This window comes from Solanum verrucosum, unplaced genomic scaffold (genome assembly GCF_900185275.1).
Source record: "Solanum verrucosum unplaced genomic scaffold, falcon-dt-bn FXZP01000099.1, whole genome shotgun sequence".
NCBI classification, from domain to species: Eukaryota; Viridiplantae; Streptophyta; class Magnoliopsida; order Solanales; family Solanaceae; genus Solanum; species Solanum verrucosum.
Genome location: NW_026020338.1, coordinates 530,994 through 557,101, shown reverse-complemented (window position 1 = coordinate 557,101; position 26,108 = coordinate 530,994). Strand labels below are relative to the sequence as shown.

Below are 26,108 nucleotides of genomic sequence, written 5' to 3'. Positions count from 1 at the left end.
AAACTACAGGGAGGTTAACGTAATAAAGCAATTCTATTATTTTCCATTTTCGTCCACATATAAAATTTTCAAAATTCAGTAGAAGTAAACTCCAGCTCCCCGTCGCCGTCGATGATCTCCGATCACCGGAATATTTGGATTCTCCGACTAGTCAACATCTAAGTATCCTGAACCAGTGAACCGAGAGAGAAAACACAAGCTCTGGACCGGAGAGAATCGAGTCCATGGTCTAGGGTTTAGTGTTTCCACAAGCGTCACTACAACAACGCCATTTCATTTCCACCATGAACGATTCAAAGCTTTTCGTCTTCCTCATCTGCTTACTTGCTCAGTTTTTCCTTTCCTTCTCAGGTTACTCCGGTTATTTTGTTAATATGTATTTTTTATCTTTATTTTTCGCAGCAACTTGGTTCTTCTGAAAATTATACATTTTTTTTATAACAATGAGGTGTTACTGTTACTGTTTGATAGATATGTTGATGATTTTTTTGTTATCAATCAAATTAACAAATCGCTAAGCTGGAAAAAAAAGAAGAAAATGATTTTATGATAAATGTAGTGCAGATGTAGATTTTAACTTATAGCGGAAAATTAACTAAGTATGAGCTTAGAACTATTTCAAAGAGGTAGCTTTTGGACAATGAGATATTTCATGTACTTGAAATATGGAAGCTAACTTACCTCTGGAATGGCGTAGATCATCTCCTTAGGTAATTGGAATGCCTTCTGTTATACTCGAGCGTAAGTGCATGACTAACTTAAAAAGAAAGGAAGCTAATGCAGCTACGTTATGAAAAGAGTTTTGTGAATCTCAGGGTTTTTTTCTTTTATTAGAGGAAATCCATAACAATGCACACAAAATGATTTTGGGATTTTTAGTCATTCTAAGGCGAACGGCTTTGATTGGATTATTGCGTTTGTGTGTGGTAGTTAAGGAAGAATTGGACATGCTGCAATTTATGTCATTTTACCTGTCACTTCAGAAAGCATTTTCCTATGCAGAGTTCTATTAGGAGTGCCAAATTATAATGCATGTCTTTCTTTCTTCCGTTAGCTTCTTAGCGATACTTTTATATAATATGTTTTTGAATTTTTTATTAATTTTGAACAGCTTCAGATCTAGTGAACTCTTTCGAGTCAGTTCCTGATCTTGAGAAGTCAATGTACATGGCCATTGACGGGTATCCATGTGTACGGCTGCTTAACCTTTCAGGGGAGATCGGTTGTTCAAGTACGAAGTATGCATTTAGTTGCATTTTTCTTGGTCTATGAGATGCCTCATCTGCTTTTAATTTTCTTGTCTAACTCTTCTTGTGCATGGCTAGACCCTGGGCGTGCCAACATAATTGCACCAGTTACTAGGTTCAAGACTGAAAATAAGTTGGCTGAGCCATCTGCATTACTGGTGTCTGTGGATCAATTTGAGGATCTCTTTGCAAGGCATGTAAATTCTCTCTTTGTAATGTTTTTGGACAAGATTATGCATCTTTCGCCTTCCTTTGGATGTAAAAATTATTTCCTTTTTAGTATTTTACTAAAAAAGTCCTCCCCTCATTTGCCAATTAGTTGTGCCTCTTTGAGTGGTAAATGGATTGCAGTACACCAAACTGTTCCACTATTTAATCCTGTTTAATGTGCACCTTATACTCTCTTTCTCTTGGTATAGATTGGTCAATTGAATTTTTAGATGATAGCAAATGTTGACCAGTCAAACAAGGAAAAGGAAAAAAATAATTCCAAAATCTTCCAGTTAAAAACATATAACTTTCTTTAAATGATGTGGTGATTTTGTTATTGATAAGTTTTGGTCCTGTTTGCTATATTGACTAGGAGTAGACCATAGGGGGGACTCTTGGTTTAGAGAGTACCAACAAATTGAAGAGTAAATAACTACTTAGTGGTCACCTAAAACGACAAGTTGTATTTTACTAAGATAGTTGTCAGACGCTGGCTCACTTCTTGGATTTTATTAAAGTAGGTACATTAAATTGCAGACTTTGGACATGATAGAGGCTAATAAAGTTTTTTGTATTCTACAGAATATTTATAATGCATATTAAATATCAGATGCTATAATTTGTTGATGACTTTTTATTATATATTCATTTGACTGAGAGAAGAAGCTTCATAATTTCGTTTAGCTAAATGGTGAACATTACCATTTATAGTATCTTGATCTCTGCCGGGCATGTGAGTGAGGTGTTTATGTCTAACTTCTCACGAGTATGCATGCTCTTGACAATGAGATGCTTGCTTTTGTGTCACCATCAAATTTGCCTTTTGATGATGTGTATGCATCATAGTGTAACACAAAATCTGGATCCTTTTCCAGAAAAAGAAAAAGGTTTTGTTGGATGGAGATGTCATTGTCATACATCTGATTAGTGTGCAAGTTTTCTGCTTTGTAGAACTTCTGCCTTAGCACAATGAGCACACCATTCTATCTTTGATTGATTTCAGGGGGTGTGCTGTGTTTCAGGTTATCGATTGATGCAGATTTTTCTAGGCATGTTGTTGGTGTATTAGTTGAATCAGGTTCTCAGCTTCAAAATGGCTTAAAAGGTAAGTATTTAAGTTAAGTTTCTCTTTTTAAGTTATTATTCTTTTAAAGAATTTGAATAATTACTATGGTCCTTTTTTCGTTTACAGGATTTTCCCCTGACAAAAAGTTTCCGCAAGCTGAATTCGCTCCTTATCAAAGTGGCAAGTTTGAATGGAACCCAACTGTATGTTGTGGAGAACTATTATGATCATACACTTCTGTTTGTTTGACTGATAATTAAAAAACTAATTGTACATTTTAAACTCCTGTGCTTTCCTTTTCATCGCTGTGCTTCCATCCAAATATACCATTTAAGTTCTTTAATGCTTGACGTTAAGCTAAATGAAATCTACAAGCTCCTCATGCGCACGTTGTCACTGTTATCCCAAGAATTATATGGTTCCTTTTTCAAAACTTTTAGTTTTGATCTGTTTGATTGTTGAGCCAACGGATTAGTCTATAAGTTTAGTCTTCAACGATACACCGAAATTCCTTTTTATCTTCTTTGTTGTGGTTTCTTGATGATTTAACGCAAGAAACCTCTAAACCAATTATTGGAAAGCTGCCTTGTATGCTTTAAGATTTATGGTTCATTAAGGATGAAATTGGGGATAATGATTCAATAATTTGTCATCAGTGTCCTTTTACCTAGAGCAATACGATATTCCACTCGGTTGTATGCTCTTTGAAAAGAATTATGTGTTTGTAAGGTTCTACATCTTTTGTATGCATCTTATATGCCATGGAAAATTATCAACTTCATTAAAATAAATAAATACATGTTTTTTGCAACTGCCTGTACACGACTCGTCCTTTTATTCAACTTTGCATTATGGGGACCTGTAAGATAAAGTAAATGTTGTCATCCTCAACTTGCAGGGATCTGGATTGATGTGGAAGGCTTACAATTTTCCTGTATTTTTGCTTTCAAACAGTAGCACATTGGCCTTGCAAGAGGTTTGTTATGTCTTTTATGTTTGTAATCTCTTCTCCACATTTAGTTTGTCCATAACATCTTAGTTACTATAATTACTAATTACGACTTACGAGTGCCTTCTATTGGATGCTTACTAACTTCTTCTAGAACTTTTGCCGTCCTAAATTTCCCCAATGTTGTTTTCTAAAGGTGTTTCATATGTCAACATACAATAGACCTTACTATCTTCAAAGTACTCAATAGATGAAAAATTGGAGGGTGAGGGTATCGAAGATACTTGTCATTATATTTTGTCCGTGTGAAGAAGAGTGACATATTTTGAAATGGAAGTGTCCCACAAACATTTTCATGAACGTATCTTCTTCTTGTTATATGGAGCAGATTGCTTTGAGAAATGAAAAGAGAAAGAAATCATCCACTGTAGATGTGGCCGACTTTGATCTTGTGATGCAGGTTAAAGATTCTTCATGTCGCTAAAGATTTGGAAACAGTCCTAAAAAAAATCCTGGATAGGTATCTGATATTTTACTTGTGAAACTTGCTTGTATTGTGTTATATTTATCAGACAACAAAGTCTGGGACTCGGGATTCAGAATCTTGTCTTAGAGAGCAGACTTGCCTCCCATTGGGTGGGTACAGGTGAGATTCTGCCCTAATTATCTGGTTCTTAAGATTCTCATTGTACTCTTGAACAGATTGAACTAGTATCCCTTTCCTTTTCAGTTTCCCAGCTAGAACCAGATTAAATATGAGAGATTTCTAGTAAAGGATTATCTTTGATTTACCTTGGTTTTTTTAGTGAAGGATAATATTAATATCACAAGTATGGTTTTGACCTTGACATTGAGTAGTATATAAGATATCTTGTGCAGATGCCAACGTGGGATGCTTTGTGCACCGGGCTGCCCTCTTTTTTTTTTTACTTACCATCTTTCCTTTGGTTTCTTATCTGATTGTTGATACTGTTGTATGGCATCTTATATTTGGTGATCTTGAGTTCACTTATAATTCAGTAAACTTAAATAAGAGGAAACCACTCCTTGTTCAGCTGATGGTAGAATAGTACAATTCGTGATATTATGCTGGTACTTCTATATTTTCTTCATGGAATCTTGTGCATTGGATTTGAAATTTTTGGTTTGCACAGGTGAGTGGTACTGACTTTGCATCTCCTGGTCCTGGGTGTATGTTCTGTATCTTGTTGTCAGATGTTCCTATAATTGATAGTGGTGCACACATGGAATCTTTTCTTCTAGTTTTACAGATAACTGAATGTTAAAATGTTCTTGTTTTTGCCTTGCCTTCTTCGAGTTCTTGGTGCATACTCATTATCTTGTATGTCGGTTCTGAAACTCCTCCCTACAGAATTTACCTCTATATCTTACCTATAGCATGTGTAATTTTCTAATTGCAGTGTCTGGTCAGCGCTACCACCAATAATCGCCTCATCGTCAAAGAAGGCAAAGCCTATGATATTGACTGTGGCTTCTATGGATGCGGCTTCCTTGTTTCGTGACGCAAGCATTGGTGCAGATTCACCTATATCTGTGAGTTGCTTATTCTCAAATGCTATTTGTATCATTGTCTTAATGGATTACTTAATTACTTTGTTCAATTTTCCTACTCTCAAAGCTAGAATATGGTTGCATTTATATATTTTCTTAATACCATGGATCATATGTACAAACTTCTCTCTAGGGGTTGATCTCATTGCTGGCTGTGGTGGATGCTCTTTCACGTGTTGATGGCTTGGGGGACCTTGATAAACAGGTGGCTATATTGTTAATTATCAAACATGCCTATTGTACTCGTTTCCCTTAGTGTTTTAATTTTCCTCTTGGTTCTGGTTTTAGTGCATTATATCTTTATTTTCGAACTAAAAGAGATTTTGGACCCGGAGCAAGTACGTTTCATAACCAAAAATGTAGTGCAATTTCTGTGAGATAATCTCCAGCTACAACAATATACAGACTTTTGTGCTAATAATTTAAGCATTTCTTATTTTAGTGGTTGTTTCCAAAACAGTTATCATGAAAATCTTTTACCATATTTTGTCTGTGTAATATGTATGCATCAAATAGTGTTTAGTAACCACTACTATGCACGCTTTGTGACACTTCCCTTCTGCAGCTTGTATTTGCTGTTTTCACCGGAGAGGCCTGGGGCTACCTTGGCAGTAGAAGATTTCTTCTTGAGCTTGATCAACATTCTGATGCTGTTAGTGGACTTGACTTGGCACTAATTGAAATGGTAAATGTTTTCTGTTACACAACTTTTGCGAGAGTGCATTGATGGTCAAACTAATGTCCGATGTTAACTTGAAAAATGACATGTATTTTCTTTATATGAGGTCATTATTGGCATGAGAGAGTTAGATGTTAGAAATATTTCAGAGAATTACTTGTTCAACCTCGGGGTCTGAATACACAAGTAGTAAATTTTACATTGTTATCGATTCCAACCCTTTTGCTCTAGTGATATCTTGTTTCTACTGATTGTTATCCCAACCAGCTGTGTTGTTGGTTGTGTTGCCATTTCAGCAAGTTCTAGTTATGCTTTGTCTATTTATTGTATAAATGTGAAAATTTAACATCTATTAATGTTAGGGGTAAGGTTTGCGTACACCCCATCCTCCTCAGACCCTATTTGTGGAACTATACCGGGTATCTTGTGGTTGTTAATGTTAGGTGGATTCTTTTAGTTCCATATGAAATATGTTTGTTTACAAGTTGTGTTATTATGTTAATGTATTGAGAGATCACTAATCAGATCGAACATGTCCATTTATACCAGTGTTATATCTGAATTTGTTTGTATAGGTTCTTGAAATTGGATCAGTTGGAAAGGGTTTCACTCAGGATGATAACACATTCTTTGCTCATAGTACAAAGGTAAGGTTTTATCCTGCTTGCTAATTTGTTTATTAAGTTGTATCAAATATGTGTATTCCCCTTTGCTGTTGCACATGTTAGTCTTTTACTATGAAAATAGATAATTTTCTATGATTATGATTTTTTAAAAGTAAGTTGCTATAAAAATGTTTAATTGTTTAGTGTTGTAAAAAAAAATTGTATAATTGTTTAGTTACATTATGATATCCTGAATTCTCATCTTGGCAATTTCTTTAAGCTGTAAAAGTATGTCAATCATGTATAGTTAACAATCCTCAATCCTGCATGTTTCATGGGAATCAAATATTGAAATTATTAACACACTGCTACCCAGATATTGAAGAACTTCAAAACGATTTATATTTATCCTCACCACAGATTTGATGCTTTCTTATTCAGCCAGCTTCTTATCTTTCTGGTTAATATTCAAAAACTTAATACTTCAGTCAGCATTGCTAATACTTCACATACTGTTACATGATTCAATTTTGCAGGAGAGTGCCACAAATGGAACTTTAAGTGTCCTCAAGGATGCTCTAGGTTCGCTTAAGACTCGAAGCATTAAGATCTCAAGGGCTAGTAAATCAAATCCAGGGTTACCCCCGTCCTCACTGATGTCATTTCTGAAGAAGGTGGTGAAAATGCCCCAGTATTTCTTTTATAAATGATAATATATTTTCTTTGTGCCTTCCATGATCTTCAATTTGATCTACTCAGTGCACTTTCTCCATCTCAAAGGTAATTATAAATGATGAATAATATGAAGGTAGTAGAGACAGAAAGAGTGTACAAATTAGTTTTGTCACCTCTCACAGGTAAATTCAAGAAAACAAAAAGAAGTCCTGCATTGTCTGTTTCAGTTGCCATTAGTATTTTGTTCAAAGTTCTTTGATGCCCTGTATTATATTTTAGTAAATGTGTATGGCTTGTTCAAAACTTTAGTGGCTAATATTCTGGGCCAGCTTTTTAGCCTCCCCCTTAAACCTTATGCAATAAGCTTTTATGCTAAATTAAGCTTGGGTGTAGCTTTTTTAGAAAGAGCATCCTAATGTTTTCCTGGTAAAATTCTCCTCTTCTACATTTTATGTTCACGAATTGCATCTTTATTATGATTTTTGGTGGTTCATCCTCGGCATTTTAATGCTCCACTGTCATGTTGCTTTTTTTTAAAAAAATCTTTGGACTCTGATGTGCTGGTGGTCCTCCGGGCTGAGGGTGGGGTCACCAAGGGAGGAACAGGATGGTGGAGGAAAATGGATGAAGGGAATAATGGAATTGGTAACATCCTTGTAATGTCTGAATGATGTTTGCGCTTTCTTTATTACTTTAGATTAGAGTATACTGATTTAAAAAAAAAGAATATAGAGTTACTAGAGTGTGAGCAGAAGTTCGTATAATGAACTTTAGAAGAGCAATACGGATATTCAAATTACTGGACATTAGTGAAAGCCTTGATGGAGGACTGCAGGAATGTTGATGCTGATGGTAGAGGAATCAATTGCTATCAGTGAAAAGAGGGAATTGTATAAATTAAGTGAGTTTGTTTTGTCTGCTTATTTATTGTTTCTTCTTAAACAGAATCCAGAGACCTCTGGGGTAGTCCTTGAAGACTTCGATGCTGCCTTTACTAATAAATTCTATCACAGCCACTTGGATGATCTATGTGAGTTGTTATTTCACTCTTTGGATTCCTTGCCTTTGTCTGGATTAATTCATTGTGTTGTAGAATCGCACAACATTTTCTAATTTAGAATAATTTCCCATGTTAGCAGCAAATATAAACTCCTCTGCCATAGTGGCAGCCGCTTCTATTGTTGCCCGAAGTCTGTACATTCTGGCCAGTGATAAGAAGGAAATAAAGAATTCAGTTTTGAATACCATCAACATAAATGCTTCCTTGGTTGAAGAACTCCTTGGCTGCTTGTTAAGTTGTGAACCGGGCTTCACATGTGAACTGGTAAATCGCTACATTGCTCCCTCTACAAGTTGCCCAAGCCATTATGTGGGAGTTGTCCTGGGGGAACCTTCCTCTCAGCCATATCTTGGTAATGTGGGGGATGTTTCTCGGTTTGTGTGGAATTTCCTGGCAGATAAAACAGCTATCCCTTCAAAGAATATGAGCTCTACTTGTCCGAAGGGCTGCAGCGGTAATGGGGAAATGTGTGTCAAAGCAGAGACAGACGGGAAGGGTGTCTGTGTCATTTCCACGACCAGGTAGTTCCACAATTTAATTTGCTGAAATTCAGTTCATGCCAGCTTGTATGTTAGTAAAACCCATTGCCACATTGCTTAAAACAACAAAGCAATGCGAAGCCCGACCTGTTCGTTCTGTCGTATGCTTGTCCTACTCGGGCGGATGTAGAGTTGCGACACCTGGTTCAACTGCAATAAATAGTAGTCTGAATCCATAATTTTGAAAATACAAATTGGTTTAATGCTAGGAACCTTAAAGGTTGAATCCGCAGAGTTGGATCCTTGATTCACCTCTAGTCCTACTTTGACTTCCATTAGCTGATAAAAAAAGGACGTTGTGTCAGCTTACTAATTCGTTCCAACAAAACAAAGGAAAAGGGTAACTCTGGAATATTCCCAAGAAATTGCAAAAAAGAGCTTATGATGATTCTTGATTTTCGGTCTATTTGCTTTTGTTGGTCAGTAATTGGATTTCAGGCTGTCCTCGTAATATAATTTACACCAGTTTTATTGCTTGATACTCTGTAGCTGTTTCGTGCTATACATACTCTTGCAATGGACTTATCTATCAAATGTAATTTCAGGTATGTTCCAGCATACTCAACTCGATTGAAGTACGAGTCTGAAACGTGGGAGGTGTTACCTCATAATTCCTCCGATGCCATGGGAGAAGCAGACCCTGTTTGGACAGAGAGTAACTGGGATACAATAAGGCTTCGTGTTTACACAGTCCAGGACACTGGATTTGACCTGTTGGTTCTGCTGTTAGGTATTACTGTCACAGTTATGTCATACATTATAATAGTAATTTCAAAAGCCTTCATTACAAAGGCCCTAAAACGAGATTAGATTAGAAATTCTTGATAAAAACTTATTTTTGGTGAAATAGCATTCTGATTGCTTGTAAACACACATCATCGCGAAATGACGAGAAGGAAATGTAATTCTTAGCTGTTATTACTGCTTAAAACGCCAGTCGAAAAATGCTCTGCAGGGCGAACAATTGTCATCGCCGTTGTGGACGATATTGATGTGTAAAATTGCAAGCTTTGAGATATTTAAAGTTTCTAACACGTCATTTACATCATTCACTCTCTTGCATGTTCTTCCTTTTGAACTGAGGATCTGTCGGAAACAATTTTTATTTCATATATCCCACAAAGGGTAGGGTCGTAGGGGTAAATCCCACTAAATATGTTGGTGTAGTCTCTTACATGCTGTGTTAAATGTTGATATAAAATCCCAGATAAGTTGTGTTTGAAAGAATCTAACTCATTGGTACCCGTTACTAATGAGAGGTAACAAATATCTCATAAAATTAGTTGAGGTGCATGCTAACTAATCTGGACACAACGATCATTGAAAAAAAGAATCCAACACTCTTTATCTTTAACACGATGTCTCATGTCATCATCGTACCACCGCAAAAATAAAATTTAAAAATTGATTTGGTAGTCGAATTTCATACTCATGTCTGTAGTTTGTTACCTCATTCTCGAATTTCTTTTCAAAGTTGACTTCATAGTCAAAACTTAGATTTTGAGTAGCTAAACTTACAAAACTTTGTACATTTAACCTTTACTACGCGTTATATAACAACTGTTCTTAAAATCAAGTGATTTACAAGAATAAATCTCTAAAGTTGATAGTCTTAAACTCTTAACCTCGCTTGTTCTATGTCCAAAACTTCAAGTTCTGACGTTGAAAGTTTGCCACTAGGCAAGCAGAAATCAAAAGTTCAAGACCACTCATTTTCAAGATCGTTAAAATCAGCCATATGTGCACGGTCCAATAACAAAAACTAAAAGGCCCATTTTACTCAAAGCCCAAATATCATAACCCGACCCGAACTCCATCCCGCAAACAAATTTCCCTGCTCCATGGAAACCAAAACGTAGCACATCTGCTCTCCACACTCCAAAAACAAATTTACTCTCTCCATTTTTCCATTCCAATAACTGAAGATCAATCACAATGGGATTAGGGTTACTCGCTTCTCGAGCCCTACGATCTTCTAGAATCATCCGAAACTCTACCCGCACCATCGTCTCCACGCCGGAGCTCAAAAACGCCGATGCTGCCGCCGCAGCCGCAGCTGCCGACGCACCATCAGATCTTCCTAAGAGAAACCCAGTTGGTGGTGCTCGAGTTCATTTACCTAATCCGGAGGATGTTATTGAGGTTTTCGTTGATGGGTACCCGGTCAAAATCCCTAAGGGTATGACTGTGCTTCAGGCTTGTGAAATTGCCGGAGTTGACATTCCGAGGTTTTGTTATCATAGCCGGCTTTCTATTGCTGGAAATTGCAGAATGTGTCTTGTTGAGGTTGAGAAATCTCCTAAGCCTGTTGCTTCGTGTGCCATGCCTGCACTTCCAGGTATCGCCATAGTTTATTGATTTAGATTTGTATTTGTATTTTTATGCTAATTTAATGCTTTAATTGCTTGTTTATGCTCTAAAAAATGTCAGCTTTATCTATCCTCAGTATCCATGCAGTTCTATTTGGACCCCCTATGGTAAAAAAGGGAGCTTTCTAAATTAACACTGGTGCTTAAGTGAAGTAGACTATATAGGATGGTAATGGTGATCATGTTCATGTGAAAGAATTTGTTTTGAGTAGTAATAGTGGACTAGTGCTGCTTGTCTTAAATGAGAACCAACTGAAGTATTCCCATTGCATTTCTGCAAAAGAAGCTGTGTATATGCATCAAACTCATGATCTACAGGGTCCCCGTATGTGCAATTCTATAGTTGTATTAAGAGCCAACCGGAAAAGGACTGTCATTTGATCCTAGGAAAAAGAAACCATAAAAGTAAAGTATTTTCATGTTATAGTTGTAGTTAACAAAACCATATATTATGGGCTAATGATATGTTCATTTGAGCTTGTATGCTCAAGAGTCTTGAGTGGTGATATTGCATGCCTTGTATCAGTACTTTAGAAATATTAATTGAGTCTTGTCAAAACAAAAGTTTCTATAGCCCTTTTTTTCTTCAGTTTTCCCTTTTGGAAGAATTACGGGAAGCTGGTACTTTCAATATTTTCTGTAGGTAATGTTTTCTTTGGGTTAGTAACATCTTGACCTGTTGTGCATTTCGCTTTACTTCATTGTTGCCTGTCATTTTGATAGTTTTCATGAAGGCTGATCCTATTTGTAATTATTATTGAGTTATTATTGGCATTTTATTGTTTGGTTTGCCATCTGTTCTTTGGATTTACATTAGTGTTGAGCCTTGCAAATTTATCTGGAGATCACGCTTACAGGAATGAAGATCAAGACAGATACACCAATTGCCAAAAAGGCTCGTGAAGGAGTCATGGAGTTCTTGCTTATGAATCATCCACTTGATTGCCCAATTTGTGATCAGGGAGGGGAATGTGACCTCCAGGATCAATCTATGGCCTTTGGATCCGACCGCGGGCGTTTCACTGAAATGAAGAGATCTGTGGTTGACAAGAATTTGGGTCCATTGGTGAAGACTGTGATGACCCGGTGCATCCAGTGTACAAGGTCTGTGTTTGATCCTTACCTTTCCTAGTGCTTTTTGCCAAACATAAAATTTGCGTGGTTCAATTTCTCGTGGAAATGAAGTTTAAAATCAGCCTTAAACCAAAACTTGATAAATATTGTTGTAACGTGTGGCATGCGAACCGTGAACCGTCCATGGTACACGGATGCTTCATGTGCATTGATGTACCTTGATACTGGTGTCACTTGAGTATAGTTACATTGTGCAGGTTTATAATAGATTAAAAATAGCAAAAAAGGGTGCAGATGTATACTGGATATTTACATACCTGCATCCTGAATCTGAATCGTACACACATCTTGTTGGTGTAACATAACCAACCATCAATATTGTATCTTTTTATGTTTCCCAAATCTCATGAGAAAAACTTGCAAGTTAGAGCGGAAAATCATTTAAATGCTCGTCACTTATGCATGTGATTTCTAATTAAGTATGGTCAGAACGAAGAGAGAGCCTAATACCTTATCCCCCTCCCCCAAAAAGTAAAAAAAAATGAAGAGGTAGCCTGATAAGATGGGAGTGGTAATTTTAGTGGACATTGGTGTGTTATAAGTGCTAGTGGCTTAGCAGAAATGCCAGTCTGTCGTCTCCAATTCACTCCTATTCTGCATAATTTGTGGGATGTTAACATTCATATTTTGTGGTTATACCACCCTACAACAGAACAATTTTTATTTTTTTTGATAATCGAGAAATCCGTCTGTGACCCGCCCTTTGGACCAATCACAGCCTTCTAAACTCGGTGGATAATGGGCCCGCCCCTCTACCCTTCTCCACTTAAATACCAGGCTTTGTTTTGCATGGTGTGGGGCTTGAACCTGCGACCTAAGCCACAAATCCTCCACCTTTTGCCACTTGAGCTAGGCCTTGGGGGCTACAACAGAACAATTTGAACAGGCTCTTTCACATCTCTGACGTGCTTCTGCCCTTCTGGAGTTATTCCTTTCCACTGATAACCTCAAAATTTGTCCTCTTTGGTAATACAGCTACAAAAAAAAACTTCAGAGCATGTATGAGAGATTGAGTATAGCAAATATTTGTTAGGTTTAAGCTTTAGATACAGGAGGAATAGGAAAGACTTGCTTGAGTGCATTTTATATCTCTAGCACAGTATCCTCTGATTGTTGGCCTGCTTGTGAAACAGGTGTGTCAGGTTCGCATCAGAAGTAGCTGGAGTGGAGGACCTTGGAATGTTGGGTCGTGGTAGTGGAGAAGAAATTGGAACTTATGTTGAAAAGCTTATGACAAGTGAGCTTTCAGGGAATGTGATTGATATATGTCCAGTAGGAGCCCTTACATCAAAACCTTTTGCCTTCAAAGCCAGAAATTGGGAGCTAAAGGGCACAGAAAGCATTGATGTGACTGATGCTGTTGGTTCTAACATCCGAATTGATAGTAGAGGTCCAGAGGTCATGCGTGTTGTACCACGATTAAATGAGGTACTGTATTTTATTGGAGCTCTTATTTTATCCCCTCTGAACTGAGTAGTCATGCTTATATATGGTAGATTATCTTATTCACGAGGATCACCTGTGTGTCTCCAGTTCCTGCATTTTGTTCTAGTTGGGAAGTCATTCAAGTTTTAATGTTTCAGGGTAGCTCAAGCTTTAGAGCTGATTTAAAACTGGATCTGACTTCTACTTTGCCAGTGTGTTTGTGCATTAGCTTAGTGTTCCCTAGGCTCTGCCTTTTTCTTGCTCTCGGTTTAGATCAAAATTTGATAATTTGTGCTGAATACTTTAGTAAGAGGAGTTTTTGTTTTTGAAAAGAACAGCCAATGTGAAGAGGCTGCACCTGATTACAAGGTGTAGTTAGCAAAATATAGGTTGATGATGTATTGTATCAGAATGATTCTTATATGGTGGTAGACTTCATTTTCCCCATCCTTCTACTCTTCACATTCACATATTTCAACCAACTGCTGCTGCAAGTATGTCTATTTCACACTCTGCCATTGCACTGTACTATTCAAGAAAAGCGTATACGACCTGCAGCGAAAGGAAGAGGAGTCAATATGAGTAAATACTGCCTTGATATGATTTGGATCCCTTGATCATTTCTCTTTTATGTGTTTTTTCTTCTGAAAATGTTCTATTTTTGTACTCCTTGAAGTAGATACTTTTATTTATCAGTATACTAACTTCTTAGTTGTAGCTTCAGAATTATTATTTTCTACATCTGTTCTTTCCTTTGCTTTTGATTTTGTAAATTAAAAGAGTGAGTTACTGCACATAATGGCACAGGACATCAATGAAGAATGGATATCAGACAAAACACGATTCTTTTATGATGGTCTGAAGAGGCAAAGGCTCAATGACCCCATGATCCGTGGCGCTGATGGACGATTTCAGGCAGTGAGCTGGCGGGATGCCCTAGCTATTGTTGCTGAAGTCATGCATCAAATTAAGCCAGAGGAAATTGTTGGTGTTGCAGGAAAACTGTCTGATGCAGAATCCATGATGGCACTGAAAGATCTTTTGAACAAAATGGGGTCAAACAACATCTTTTGTGAAGGAAATGGCATGCGTCCAAATGCTGACCTGCGTTCTGGATATATTATGAATACCAGCATTAGTGGCTTGGAGAAAGCAGATGCTTTCCTCTTGGTTGGAACCCAGGTAAATGTTTGCAATCCTTTTCATGGTTATAATTTGGAAAAGGGTTGTCGCTTGATCTCTTCGATATGTGCATAGTGGATGGAAAAACTCCATGATCATTCATTCAGTTTCTGTTCCATGCCTACCCTTTTCCCTGTTCCCAAGTACAGTACAAACAATCCCTGGGGGTCCTTTTGAGTGGGAAGGGTGGCTAGATTGAGAACGTACATCATTGCAATTATGAAACCAGCTCATCCCTCTCTAACTAATAATAAGAGGGAAACTAGTCGTCTTGTTACTGATGAGGAATAAGGTAAAGAGCTAATATGGTCATTGGGGTAAACTTTATCCTCCTGGAATGAATGATTTTTGACTTCTACTGAATGTGCTAATTATTAGACTAGGTGATGGTTTGGCTACTTAAGCTAATTGTTGAAAGATCAAAATGTTGTTCAATTGGCTAGCCTAATTTTGCGAATCACATGGATGATATTCAGAAGTGTGATAAAGATTTATGATAGCTCCATTGAGGACAACGTTGTACATTTGTTTATTTAGGAGTTTATTACCTTTAGCTAGCTGTGTATCTATTATTCTCATGCTCTATTGATTATTGGCTACTATCTTCTTGAATTTTCCAGCCAAGGGTGGAAGCTGCTATGGTGAATGCCAGAATTCACAAAACAGTTAAAGCTACAAATGCTAAGGTAGGTTATGTTGGGCCTGCTGCTGATTTCAACTATGATCATGAACATCTTGGAACAGATCCTCAAACACTAGTTGAAATTGCCAAGGGAAGCCATCCATTTTCCTCAGCTCTCAAAAATGCGAAGAACCCAGCGATCATCGTCGGTGCTGGTGTGTTTGATCGAGATGATAAGGATGCTATCTTTGCTGCTGTTGACACAATTGCAAAGAACAATAATGTCATGAGACCTGATTGGAATGGACTAAATGTTTTGCTTCTGAATGCTGCCCAAGCTGCCGCTCTTGATCTTGGACTTGTGCCTGAATCTGATAAATGCATTGAGTCTGCAAAGTTTGTATATTTGATGGGTGCTGATGATGTGAACTTGGACAAACTTCCAGATGATGCCTTTGTGGTTTACCAAGGTCACCATGGTGATCGCGGTGTGTATCGTGCCAATGTCATTTTGCCAGCATCTGCTTTCACAGAGAAAGAAGGAATATATGAAAACACAGAAGGATGTGCTCAGATCACACTACCAGCAGTTCCCACTGTTGGTGACGCCAGGGATGATTGGAAGATAGTTAGAGCATTGTCTGAAGTGGCAGGTGTCGGATTACCCTATGATAGTCTAGGTGCAATCCGATCTCGAATCAAGACAGTAGCACCAAATCTCCTAGAAGTGGATGAGAGACAACCAGCCACATTCTCAACTTCTTTGAGACCTGAAGTCAGCCAAAAAGTAAGTGCAACTCCATTCACACCTGCTGTGGAGAATTTCTATATGACTGATGCAATTACTAGGGCATCAAAGATTATGGCTCAGTGTAGTGCCTTGCTAAAGAAATGAGCATCGGGTCTCGGTACCTGTAATAAGTTTCTTCCATTCACTTTTTCCAGCCTGTGTTACCAGTTTTAAAGTTGATGGATTTTTTTGTATTGAGATCAAAAGAAGAGAGCAGAGAAGACTGTAAATTGATGTGCCACAGTGAATGTCCTCATAAATGGCACCAACAACTTGGATCTCTAGTTTGTACCTTTTTCTGTAATTTAATCAGCAGGTTTGCTGTGATTGTTGAGTTTTCCACACCAAGGTTGGAGAAAACTGAAATTCATTCTCAGCACAAGTATATGAAACTGGAGAAACTCTTTTCTAACATAATAAGACTTTTATATCAATTCAGCTATCATCCAGTTAACTAGGACTTCTTATTTCAAACTTGTGATCAAGTAAAAGCTTAATTTGAAGCATATCTAGGCATACTGTGGAGAAAATGAACTATGAAATGAGTTCACTAACTCTTTTAAGTTAACTATCAAACACGAGAACTATAAAAATTGAAATGAGGCAAACAAGTTCTACAGGGTGTAGGCTTTCCAAAAGATGACGAGGAAGGGAGTTAGAATGAGGCAACTTGTGACTCAATTATGATTCGATGTAAACATCGAGTGCAAGTAACTATATCTTCCTAGCCATACAATATTCGAGTTTTAGAAGCGTTTGTAAATGTCAAGCATGTGTAATAATCTTTTTCATTTCATACAAGCTTGAAAAAACCTTAATGCACACATATCAAATTCCAGAATAAGCAAAAGGCTAAGACAAATACCTTAACAGGAAAAGACTAACTTATAGTCATTATTCTTTGATATAGAACCTGATCTCACAAGAATACACATGCATGATATACACAATACAACATAAAAGACTCGTCCAATAGTTTTAATTGACTAAGATAAGATAGCTCACCTAACAAAACAAACATACTAAGCATCAGAATCCTCCACCTCTCGATTCTCACATTGGATGCATCATTTATATGAATGAATAAACACTAAATTTCAAAAAATATGAAATTCAACTCATAATTGTAGTACAATGAGTTCAGTTCTAACTATTTAAAAGGCTAAACACATCAAGTTCAAATCTTGAATCCATCTCTGCTTGATGTTGCTACATTTTGACGCAGCTTCTATGCGTTGGAATCACAAACTCTTATAGTCGTTAAATCTCCAGCCTCACTCGAGTAGTTTATGATTGAACAGGTCAGTCTAGTACAAGTGAAACCAACAAGCAGCACCGATACCCTTTCTTCTGAATCTTTTATTCCTTTAATAAACATGATGCATTAGACTAAACATGCACGAGTTCAAGGACAAAAACTATGCATCCTCCAGAAGGACCTAACACGATAACATTTCGATGAAACTTGCCTCTTCTTCCTTGTTATAATTCTAATTCTAGTCTACTGTATCTGAGAGCTGTACAAGACTGCGTGCTTTGCTTGGGCGCCTGTATTAGTCTTTGGTACACGAAGCGCTAAACTAGCAGTATCATGCTGCAATCTTCTGTGGCTACTGGTACTGACACAAAGCTGTTCCTTGGTTTCTCCTGTAAAAGGAACCAAATTAATATGCAAGTTCATGACATCTTAGGATTGGCTCTCGCAGGGAAAATACTTATATTGCTGAACATGGTCACATAAGCTAATAAGATGAAAGAAGGATATACCAAACATGATTTCAACAGTGAATTGTTTAAGCAGCAAAAGATTGGCACAAAGCCCTCAAAGCCTTTCGACTTGTATATGAGTACATTTTGCAACGATAGATCTAGGTTAAGCAAAGACTTCAATGCACCTCGTCAACCTATCATCTCTTCATGCAGTATACTTAAAATAAGATTCAGGCTCATGTAAGATGCAGATATCTTTGGTCTTTGGTTAGGTTGCTCGGACTCTTCAAAAATGTAGTCGGGTGCGTGTTACATCATCCAAACGTTGTGCATTGTTGGAGGACGACACCAGTGCCACAATATTTTCGAGAGTTCAAGCAACATAGGTCTTTGGAAGCATGGCATGCAGTACAGCTGTACAGGGAACAAGAAACCGAGTGGTAACATCTTCTCTCGTCTCATAACAGTGCTATTATTCTATCATCATAGTACATGTGTTGGTGAGAGGTAGGTGGTTCCCGGAGGAATAGTCGAGGTGCGCACTGGTCTGGACACCACTGTGATTTTAAAAAAAAACTATTATGCTATCATCATAGTACCTATCAGTTTCAACAGGACATCACTATGGTACCATGGAATACTCTAGGTGTGCGCAAGCTGTGGCTCAGACACCACCGTTTTTTCTTTAAAAAAAGGACTACTATGCTATTATCATATTACCGATCAGTTTCAACAGGACATCACTATGGTACCACCACTGAAGCAGTCCTGCAGATGTTCTTTAGCTGTGCAACCTACCAAGCCAATAACCATGTAAATTTGTTCTACTGACGTAACACACTTACTTTCTCCTCAAGGAAAATGGATTAAGTCCTTTCTATGCACCAGTTACAGAACCAGAAATTAATACCTTCCATTTTTAGTACTTCAATGAGGATTTTTTTATCATCTACTTCAATGAGGATTAAGGATGAAGAGCTGGAATGGCAATCACCTCATCTACACAATTGCACAAATCCAAAGTCTCTACTTAAGTAAGTGACAACTGACATCTAGGTTATTGTAGCAAATCCAAAAACAGGTAATACTTGCCTCTGACAATTGGGGGGTGGAGGACCTAGATCCATGCATGACAATATGACATAGAGGTCATTTGTGTATTCTTTTTTAAATTGGAAATTTCACGCTCGCTTATATGAAGTCAATAAAGAAATAAAAAAGGGGGCAAGAGGAATTCACTATAATTAGTTAACAACTGACCTTGGTCTTTCTTTACCACTTTTTGTTGCTTCCCAGCATTCCTTGACTCTGGTTTCCAACGAGCATTTGCTAGTGATTCACCTAGTAACTCAGCAATCCCTGTTGCCATTGCCTCGGCCTTTTTGAAATATGGAAACTTATCCCCCTCAAAGTGATTAGATAACCACATGTACATGGACAACACTTGGTGCTTAGTCTCAAGATCCAAGAGCTCTGAATCATTACGAGCAGAACAATTTGGCATGCCCATTGCTATATTAACAGGCAGAGCTTGTGCATACGATGAAGCAAACTTCAGAAGATGGTACATTGCTTTTGGGTCTCTAATGTTAACAGGGGCGAAGCAAAAATTGAAACGATCTTCAAGAGATAGTCCTTGAACTTTCTCCAGCATATTAGCTATCTTTTTTATGTGGTTATACTGGCACAAGAAGTAAGAACCATCCAAGCGGCAATTTTCACCAAATCTATCAAGCAGCTCGGCGAATGTAGAGTTAGGAATTTGCCCCGCAAATAACTCAACCTGCTCATAGAAAGGAAAGAGCCCAACTTTGTTAACTTCTTCAAATGGCTTCTTCAGACACTCGATTAAATAATCCAAATCCTCCAGCTGCAAAGTAGTTGTTAATCCTTCAGGATAGCGACTTCCTCTTCGACCAGCTCTTCCAGCAATCTGCTTCACCTGTGACGCAGGAACGGGAACAATCCTGTCACCGTTGTACTTCGACAAGGTATAGAAGATGATTCTCCGAATGTTTAGGTTTAAACCCATTCCGACTGCGTCACTGGCAACCAAGACATCAAACTCATTGTTTGGATCGTTAAATAAGGTAGCTTGCTGTCGTCGTGTCTCCGGTGGTAAGGCACCATATATTACACAACAACGGTGATTAGAATGTTTCTCAATCGCCAATTTTACTTCAAATATCTCTCTTCTTGAAAAGGCAACAACACAGTCCCCGGACCTCACTTTTGTGAGATCACCTAAAAGGGTCTTTGCTTCAACCACCAATGGTTTAAACCTCTCATAATGCTGTTCTACCAACTCATCCCCAGTTTCAGAACAGACTTTGCGAACAATATTCAAAACACTTGGATCTCCACAAACATGTATCTCATCGGCTTTTAATCCTAGTAGAGCCCTCGTCCATGCATAACCTCTATGTGTATCCGCCATCATTTGGATTTCATCAATAACGGCTACATCATACATCTCATCAGTTGAAACCATCTCAACCGTGCAAGCAACATGATTAGAAAATGGGACATGCTTCTTCTCCTGCCCTGTAAGAAGACTACAGTATACCCCTAATCCATTCACTTTATCGAAAACTTCCATAGCCAACAATCTTAGAGGACTACAATATATACCCTTCTTTGCTTCCATGAAACTTTGCAATGCATTATATGTTTTACCACTATTTGTGGGACCACAGTGATATATGATCTTGCGTTTCATCGCCCTGGCAAATGGAAACCAAGTATGAGGTTTTGTCAAATCTGCTGACTCAACCATTTTCCTGAAGTTCTTAATCTCATCAGGAAACTCCTCTAAGCAGAACTCCACAAAGATCGGAAACAGAAACTTCTCAGCTTCAATACACGGACCAAGCGACACTAAGTACTTTACAACATCAACCTTACACTTCTTAAAGAAAAAATTTCGAAACTTCTGAGCTGCTGTAGGAAAAAATGAAGCCCCAATATACACAGCTAGAGCCTGATTCGAAGCCCATCCAGACTGAGCAAAACATCTAAATATCTCAATCAAAGTATCCCAATCAGGTCGTGTTTGCTTTTCACACTTGGTAGCATCCCTAAGCTCCCTATATATTTCCACCGGATCACGACTAGCTATTTGAACAAAATTCAATCTTTTCTCAGACCCTAATCCTCCATCTCCACACTCATTCTCTTCCACATCCAAATCACAAACTTCTAAACCATTATCCCCATTTTCCACCACTGTAGAAAAAGGGTGTCCATAAAAATGAAAAAGATTCAATCTTTTCCATTGATTACACCATAAAGGTGTGGTTGGTATTCTGTGACCATAAACATCAAAATTTTGAATTTTTTTTGGTTCTGCAAAATGGGTATGCAGGAATCCACTAGAAACTGATAAAAATCTTAACTTTGATACATTATTCTTGGATAAATACAGATAAAAAAGATTTCTTGCTGGTCCTATTGCCATTTAGGAGATAAACGATTATTGCATCAAGAATGTAATATGCATATAGCAAAACAAAGATAATTATACAGAAGCTAAAAATTACAAGGTCGAAAAATATTAAGCATACCTCGAAGAAAGGAAAAAGAGTGGTGAATGTTGGAACACAAACTAAAACCCTACGAAGGAAGTTGAAATACAGTGGACAGGAAAAAGAAAAAATTGTTTTCCTAGATTTTTAGCATGTAGGGTTAAATTTTTTTTGCTAATATAAGAAGTGGTTTATAAAGAATAATAAAAAACCAAATACTTCTTAAACAAATGTCTCGAATTTGAGGAATATATATATTTTTTTTGATAGAGAGCATTAATGTAGTCCAATGTGGGTATCGAAAATCGAATGAGAGATCAAAAAGGATAAAATCAAATACTCTACTATACTATTTTATAGTGAGGCAAATTTTTCCACAAAATATGTTCTATTTGTTAGACGGCAAGGGTTAAATATGAATCTATTTGTTATACTTGAAGGTATATATGCATTTTTTTAATGATTGATGTATCAAACTTAATCGCAAGATTAAAGAGGTGAAATTGTTCCGATAACCAAAGTATTATTTATAAAAAAAAAAAAATGGCTATAATTGAGGAATATGTACTTTATTCAAGAAAGTTCTATTCATTTTTCAAATGCAAATATTTTCCTCAAAATAACTTTGAAAATATTTTTGAAAAAAACTTGTATGTAGCGTCATTTCGGAATCCACGTGTAAGATAACATCAGATATATTATTGTTGTAGTAGTTCTACAGTCTAATGGTGGAAAACAAATATTAATACAATCAGATTACTTGCAAGATAATTAATTACAACTAAATCTCTATGATAGCGTATAAAATCTCACTATTCATTGTAATATCAAGACAAAATTCATGATAATAATAAATAAAAAAAGTTAAAAGGTTAAAAAAAAAACCTAAATTATTGTTTTTTTTCGCGAATTTTATCCCTTTAACTATTTATTCTTCCAAAAACCTACCTATGCTATCATTCCTTTTGTATTAGAAAACACTTGGATTTTGAGGTTGGCCAAATTTTTTCTCAATCGACAACACCTGTAGGCCAACTTAATATCGAAGTGTGTTTTAATACAAATGGAGAGATAGTTTAGATAAGTAAATAGAACAATGCATCGTTGAGCTATGAAACTCGCACCATTAACTTGAAAGAAAAAAGAAGACAGAATTCATGCCATACACAAGTGATCAATCATTCTGCTGAATAAAAATTTGATTAAAAATACGTCCTTTGACATCATTTTCAAGTATGAATTCAACTGATAACAATACAAATTTGTCTACAACAGATAGAGAAGATGAATCAAGAAAAACTTGATCAAGTGTTACATTATGCTTCTGGCTTTCAAACCGAAAAATCGATATCATTTTGAATCTTCATCCGTTGTCTTTGAGCACGAAGCAATGCCAGTTTGCTTGAACGAGCCTTCCCAATTTTGCCCATCAAAACATTTGATCTCAACATGAGTTAGCGTACCAGGATCAACGCACCTCAAAGTAACAGCTATTCCATCAGGATTCGATCGTGGAATGTAAAATGAAGTTATGCCACAAACTTTGCAGAAGGTGTGTTTAGCTGTGTGAGTACCGAATGTATAGGTTGTAATGAAATCCTTGGAGTCTCCGAGAAGTTCAAATCTCTCCGAAGGAACTATGAAGTGTGTGTTTCTTCTCATGGAGCAGTCAGAGCAGTTGCAATCCCACGCAACAATGCTAGATGGTGCATAGACTCGCCATCTTACTCTTTTACAGTGACATCCACCGGTATGTAGTACCAGCTCGGAATCCATTCTTCAGAATCGTCTATCTCCAGACTGATACTGCATCACACATCATATGACATATATTAGTGTTTCATCTTGAAATGAAAATTTCCCCGAACAATGTACTTATTTCATACGTCTGCAAACGACAAATCTAAGGACTTATCATACTAGCAAGCAAAAATGAAGATCAGCTTAGGTGTAAGCTCTGGTACATCTTTCCTCGGATATTGGACAACTTACAGAATGAATTAGCATGTACAAACTGGAAAAATTGTTGCGGAAAATGTTTGTACGAACAAATCTATATATCACCAAACGTTTAACATGTTCTGTTTTCAATGAAGAGAATGTACCATAATTATTCTATTGTTTTAAGGGAAAAGTATGAGATAACACATTTTATATGATCAGAATGAAATAAATGATTTCCCACATTGTGTAATTGAAACGTATAACGACACCTTTTATCTAAGATCAGTTCCAAATCATCGACTGCCTAGACAGTCATTTCAATACAAATTTCTGCTGAAACTAGTTTTCTCTAACATGAGCTTGACGATATCCAACAAGGAACTTCCTGTTATTAACATAAATGTAAAAAGACAATACACTGAATAGATAAGCATATAATTGTTTGCAAGTATATTACTGTGAAGTATATCGGATTCCTACCTTTTTAGGATAGGTAGGAATTAGGATCGATATATTCATCAAAATGGAATTGATGCAACACCAGACAGTGTTTAACTCGCGTATTCTGCTAAAGATAGGCAAAATGAACAGCACTAAAGAGTAAATCCATAGGACATTTCATCATTAGAGAAAAGCAATGACATTTCAAGATCATAGACATCCAATATACTTATGCTTTAGGATTTCATCTATCCAAATTCAAGCATCGATGAGCAGCTCCGATACTAAGGCCATGGCAGCTAAACACACATCTGCGGGGCATGTAACCTAGATATAAATTGCATTTCAATCACACCTCGACTAATTCCACCAGATACCTACTACCTCCCACCAACACAAATACTAGATAACTCTGCCACCATGACTTATGCAGGTGGAGAGAAATCACCTCGTGTTTTTTTTTTTCAAGCCTAGATCTTATTGCATCTTCTACTGTCACACTCTTTGTATGCATTTTAGCATAACCCAAAAATTCAGCAGGTCATTAGTATATCCAACAATTGAGGTAGGGTAAGGTCTGCGTATACGCTACGCTCCCAAACCCCACTTGTGAGATTACACTGGATGTGTTGTTATTGTATTTGTATACATATTCTTAGCTCGAAAATGACCAAACACATAAAAAGTCCCAAATTTGCTTAATTGCCTCTAAACTTAGAGCAAAGGTACAATCTTTTCAACTATTTAAGGAAAAAAAAACTCAACTTGGAGATCCTAATCACATCATTAATGAGATATAAATTAGAACAACAAATTGATTTTTTATTTTTTTTGCAGAATCTTTAAACCCCATAACACAGCAAAGCCAGTTGAATCAAGAACTCATAAAAACTTGGCAATCAACTAAAAATAATAACTTAAAAAAAGAGATGAAAAAAGACAAAAATAATTTAGATTTTTACCTTTGCTAAGTCTAAATTGGAACTACTTCACTATAATTCAAACTTCAAATCCTGCAAAAAAAAAAATTTATAAATCTTTGAAGTCTACCAGAAAATAGAAATTTCTCCTTGGGCCAATGGGCCTGACATTTGTTTTTGAATTTGTAGAAAGCCCATTTTGTTGTTCAATATGTTTATGAGAAGAATTAATCTAAATAGCCGTTCATCCGACCATTTAAATTTTAATTAATCGTATATATATATATAATATGTGTATATCATATATAATCAATATATAATCTCTGTTACAAAAGTCTGCTAATTTAAATGTGAATTTATGTTTAAATTAGTCCATCACTAATCATAGGTGAATTTGAAGATTAATTGTGTGACATTACCCACATCAATCGAGTTTTTATGATCACCAAAGCCACTAGCTTTTTCTTGTGTATACATCTGCAAAGTTCATAGACGGCTAAATACACTAAGTCGGGCTCTACGTCATCATTCTATCAGCTCCATACACTTGGCTCGCTAATTCATTGACTTTAAATCCAGTTGTCGGATTAAAACTTAACACAGATATTCTTAACATATTGTTGTTCCAATGAACTGAATGCAAGAATTCCACTTATTATAAGCATATATATTTTTAAATTTCTTCTGTATATGTATACATCTATACTTTGAACCGAAAATAATGAATTCAACTGAACTCACGAAATTCTGAATTCGTTTTTATCTATTCCTCATGATTTTTATGACTTTCTTACATTAGATAAGAGGAAATCAACTTTATGGTTGGCTTAATCATTTCATCTACTCAAGAACCACATCAAAACAACTTCTATCTTGAAAAAAACAAAACATCAAATGATGAACTTGACAAGCTAGTTCAATCATCAATGTCAACTTGCTTGGTGAAATTGGATAGATCAAATTAAAACACTTCAAAAATAATTTATATACTATTATATTCTCTTTACTAGCAATTTTATAATATATTAATATCCAACATGTCATCAAATTTTACGATGTACATATAATTGTGTCTGATATTTTAAATTTTATATCCAATCAAATACCGCGTAAGGGACAAGACAAGTAGCTTTCAGTGACATCCTTTGTATTGTCTCAATCACAATAATTGATATACGTGATTATAAATTAAATACAATTAAATTGTTCAAAAATCAGTCAAAATCTTCAAACTTCTTTCTTCCCCCAGGGCCCCTTTTTTTCTATCTTAAATTAGAGGATAAGCTTTGAAAAAAATGATGTATGATTGTATGCCAATAGATTAATTATAATTTATCAATATATATATATATGTGTATTGATTTCGGTCCACGGTTAAGATATTATTTGATTTGAATCTAGACCAACACAAATTTGTCTCTTAGATTTTAATTCAAAAGGCGGTG

General features: G+C 36.5%; 4 protein-coding genes across 5 annotated transcripts; 2 read left to right on the top strand and 2 right to left on the bottom strand.

The window, feature by feature from the left end:
* Positions 1-75: 75 nt before the first annotated feature.
* LOC125836877 (nicastrin) lies at positions 76-9,620 on the top strand. 2 transcript variants are annotated; one of them, XM_049516032.1, is made up of 16 exons: positions 76-351; positions 1,112-1,231; positions 1,326-1,440; positions 2,480-2,562; positions 2,650-2,726; positions 3,422-3,499; positions 3,861-3,932; positions 4,045-4,118; positions 4,894-5,026; positions 5,178-5,249; positions 5,610-5,729; positions 6,299-6,370; positions 6,865-7,002; positions 7,949-8,033; positions 8,143-8,584; positions 9,148-9,620. In XM_049516032.1, exons 1-16 carry the CDS (start codon positions 285-287, stop codon positions 9,410-9,412), a joined length of 2,013 nt encoding a protein of 670 aa, XP_049371989.1. In that variant the 5' UTR covers positions 76-284; the 3' UTR covers positions 9,413-9,620. The 2 variants fall into 2 exon arrangements, with proteins under 2 accessions (XP_049371989.1, XP_049371988.1); XM_049516031.1 differs by having other exon boundaries at positions 8,140-8,584.
* Positions 9,621-10,455: 835 nt separating this feature from the next.
* On the top strand, positions 10,456-16,564 carry LOC125836875 (NADH dehydrogenase [ubiquinone] iron-sulfur protein 1, mitochondrial). Its single transcript, XM_049516029.1, has 5 exons — positions 10,456-10,940; positions 11,829-12,075; positions 13,239-13,533; positions 14,338-14,712; positions 15,333-16,564. Exons 1-5 carry the CDS (start codon positions 10,538-10,540, stop codon positions 16,227-16,229), a joined length of 2,217 nt encoding a protein of 738 aa, XP_049371986.1. The 5' UTR covers positions 10,456-10,537; the 3' UTR covers positions 16,230-16,564.
* Positions 16,565-17,194: 630 nt separating this feature from the next.
* LOC125836874 (DExH-box ATP-dependent RNA helicase DExH18, mitochondrial) lies at positions 17,195-21,506 on the bottom strand. The gene is made up of 2 exons (XM_049516027.1): positions 19,095-21,506; positions 17,195-17,771 (listed from the first exon to the last, which is right to left on the bottom strand). Exons 1-2 carry the CDS (start codon positions 21,289-21,291, stop codon positions 17,626-17,628), a joined length of 2,343 nt encoding a protein of 780 aa, XP_049371984.1. The 5' UTR covers positions 21,292-21,506; the 3' UTR covers positions 17,195-17,625.
* Positions 21,507-22,598: 1,092 nt separating this feature from the next.
* On the bottom strand, positions 22,599-23,176 carry LOC125836902 (uncharacterized). The gene has a single exon (XM_049516061.1). The coding sequence runs from the start codon at positions 23,132-23,134 to the stop codon at positions 22,709-22,711; it is 426 nt and encodes a 141-aa protein (XP_049372018.1). The 5' UTR covers positions 23,135-23,176; the 3' UTR covers positions 22,599-22,708.
* Positions 23,177-26,108: the final 2,932 nt, after the last annotated feature.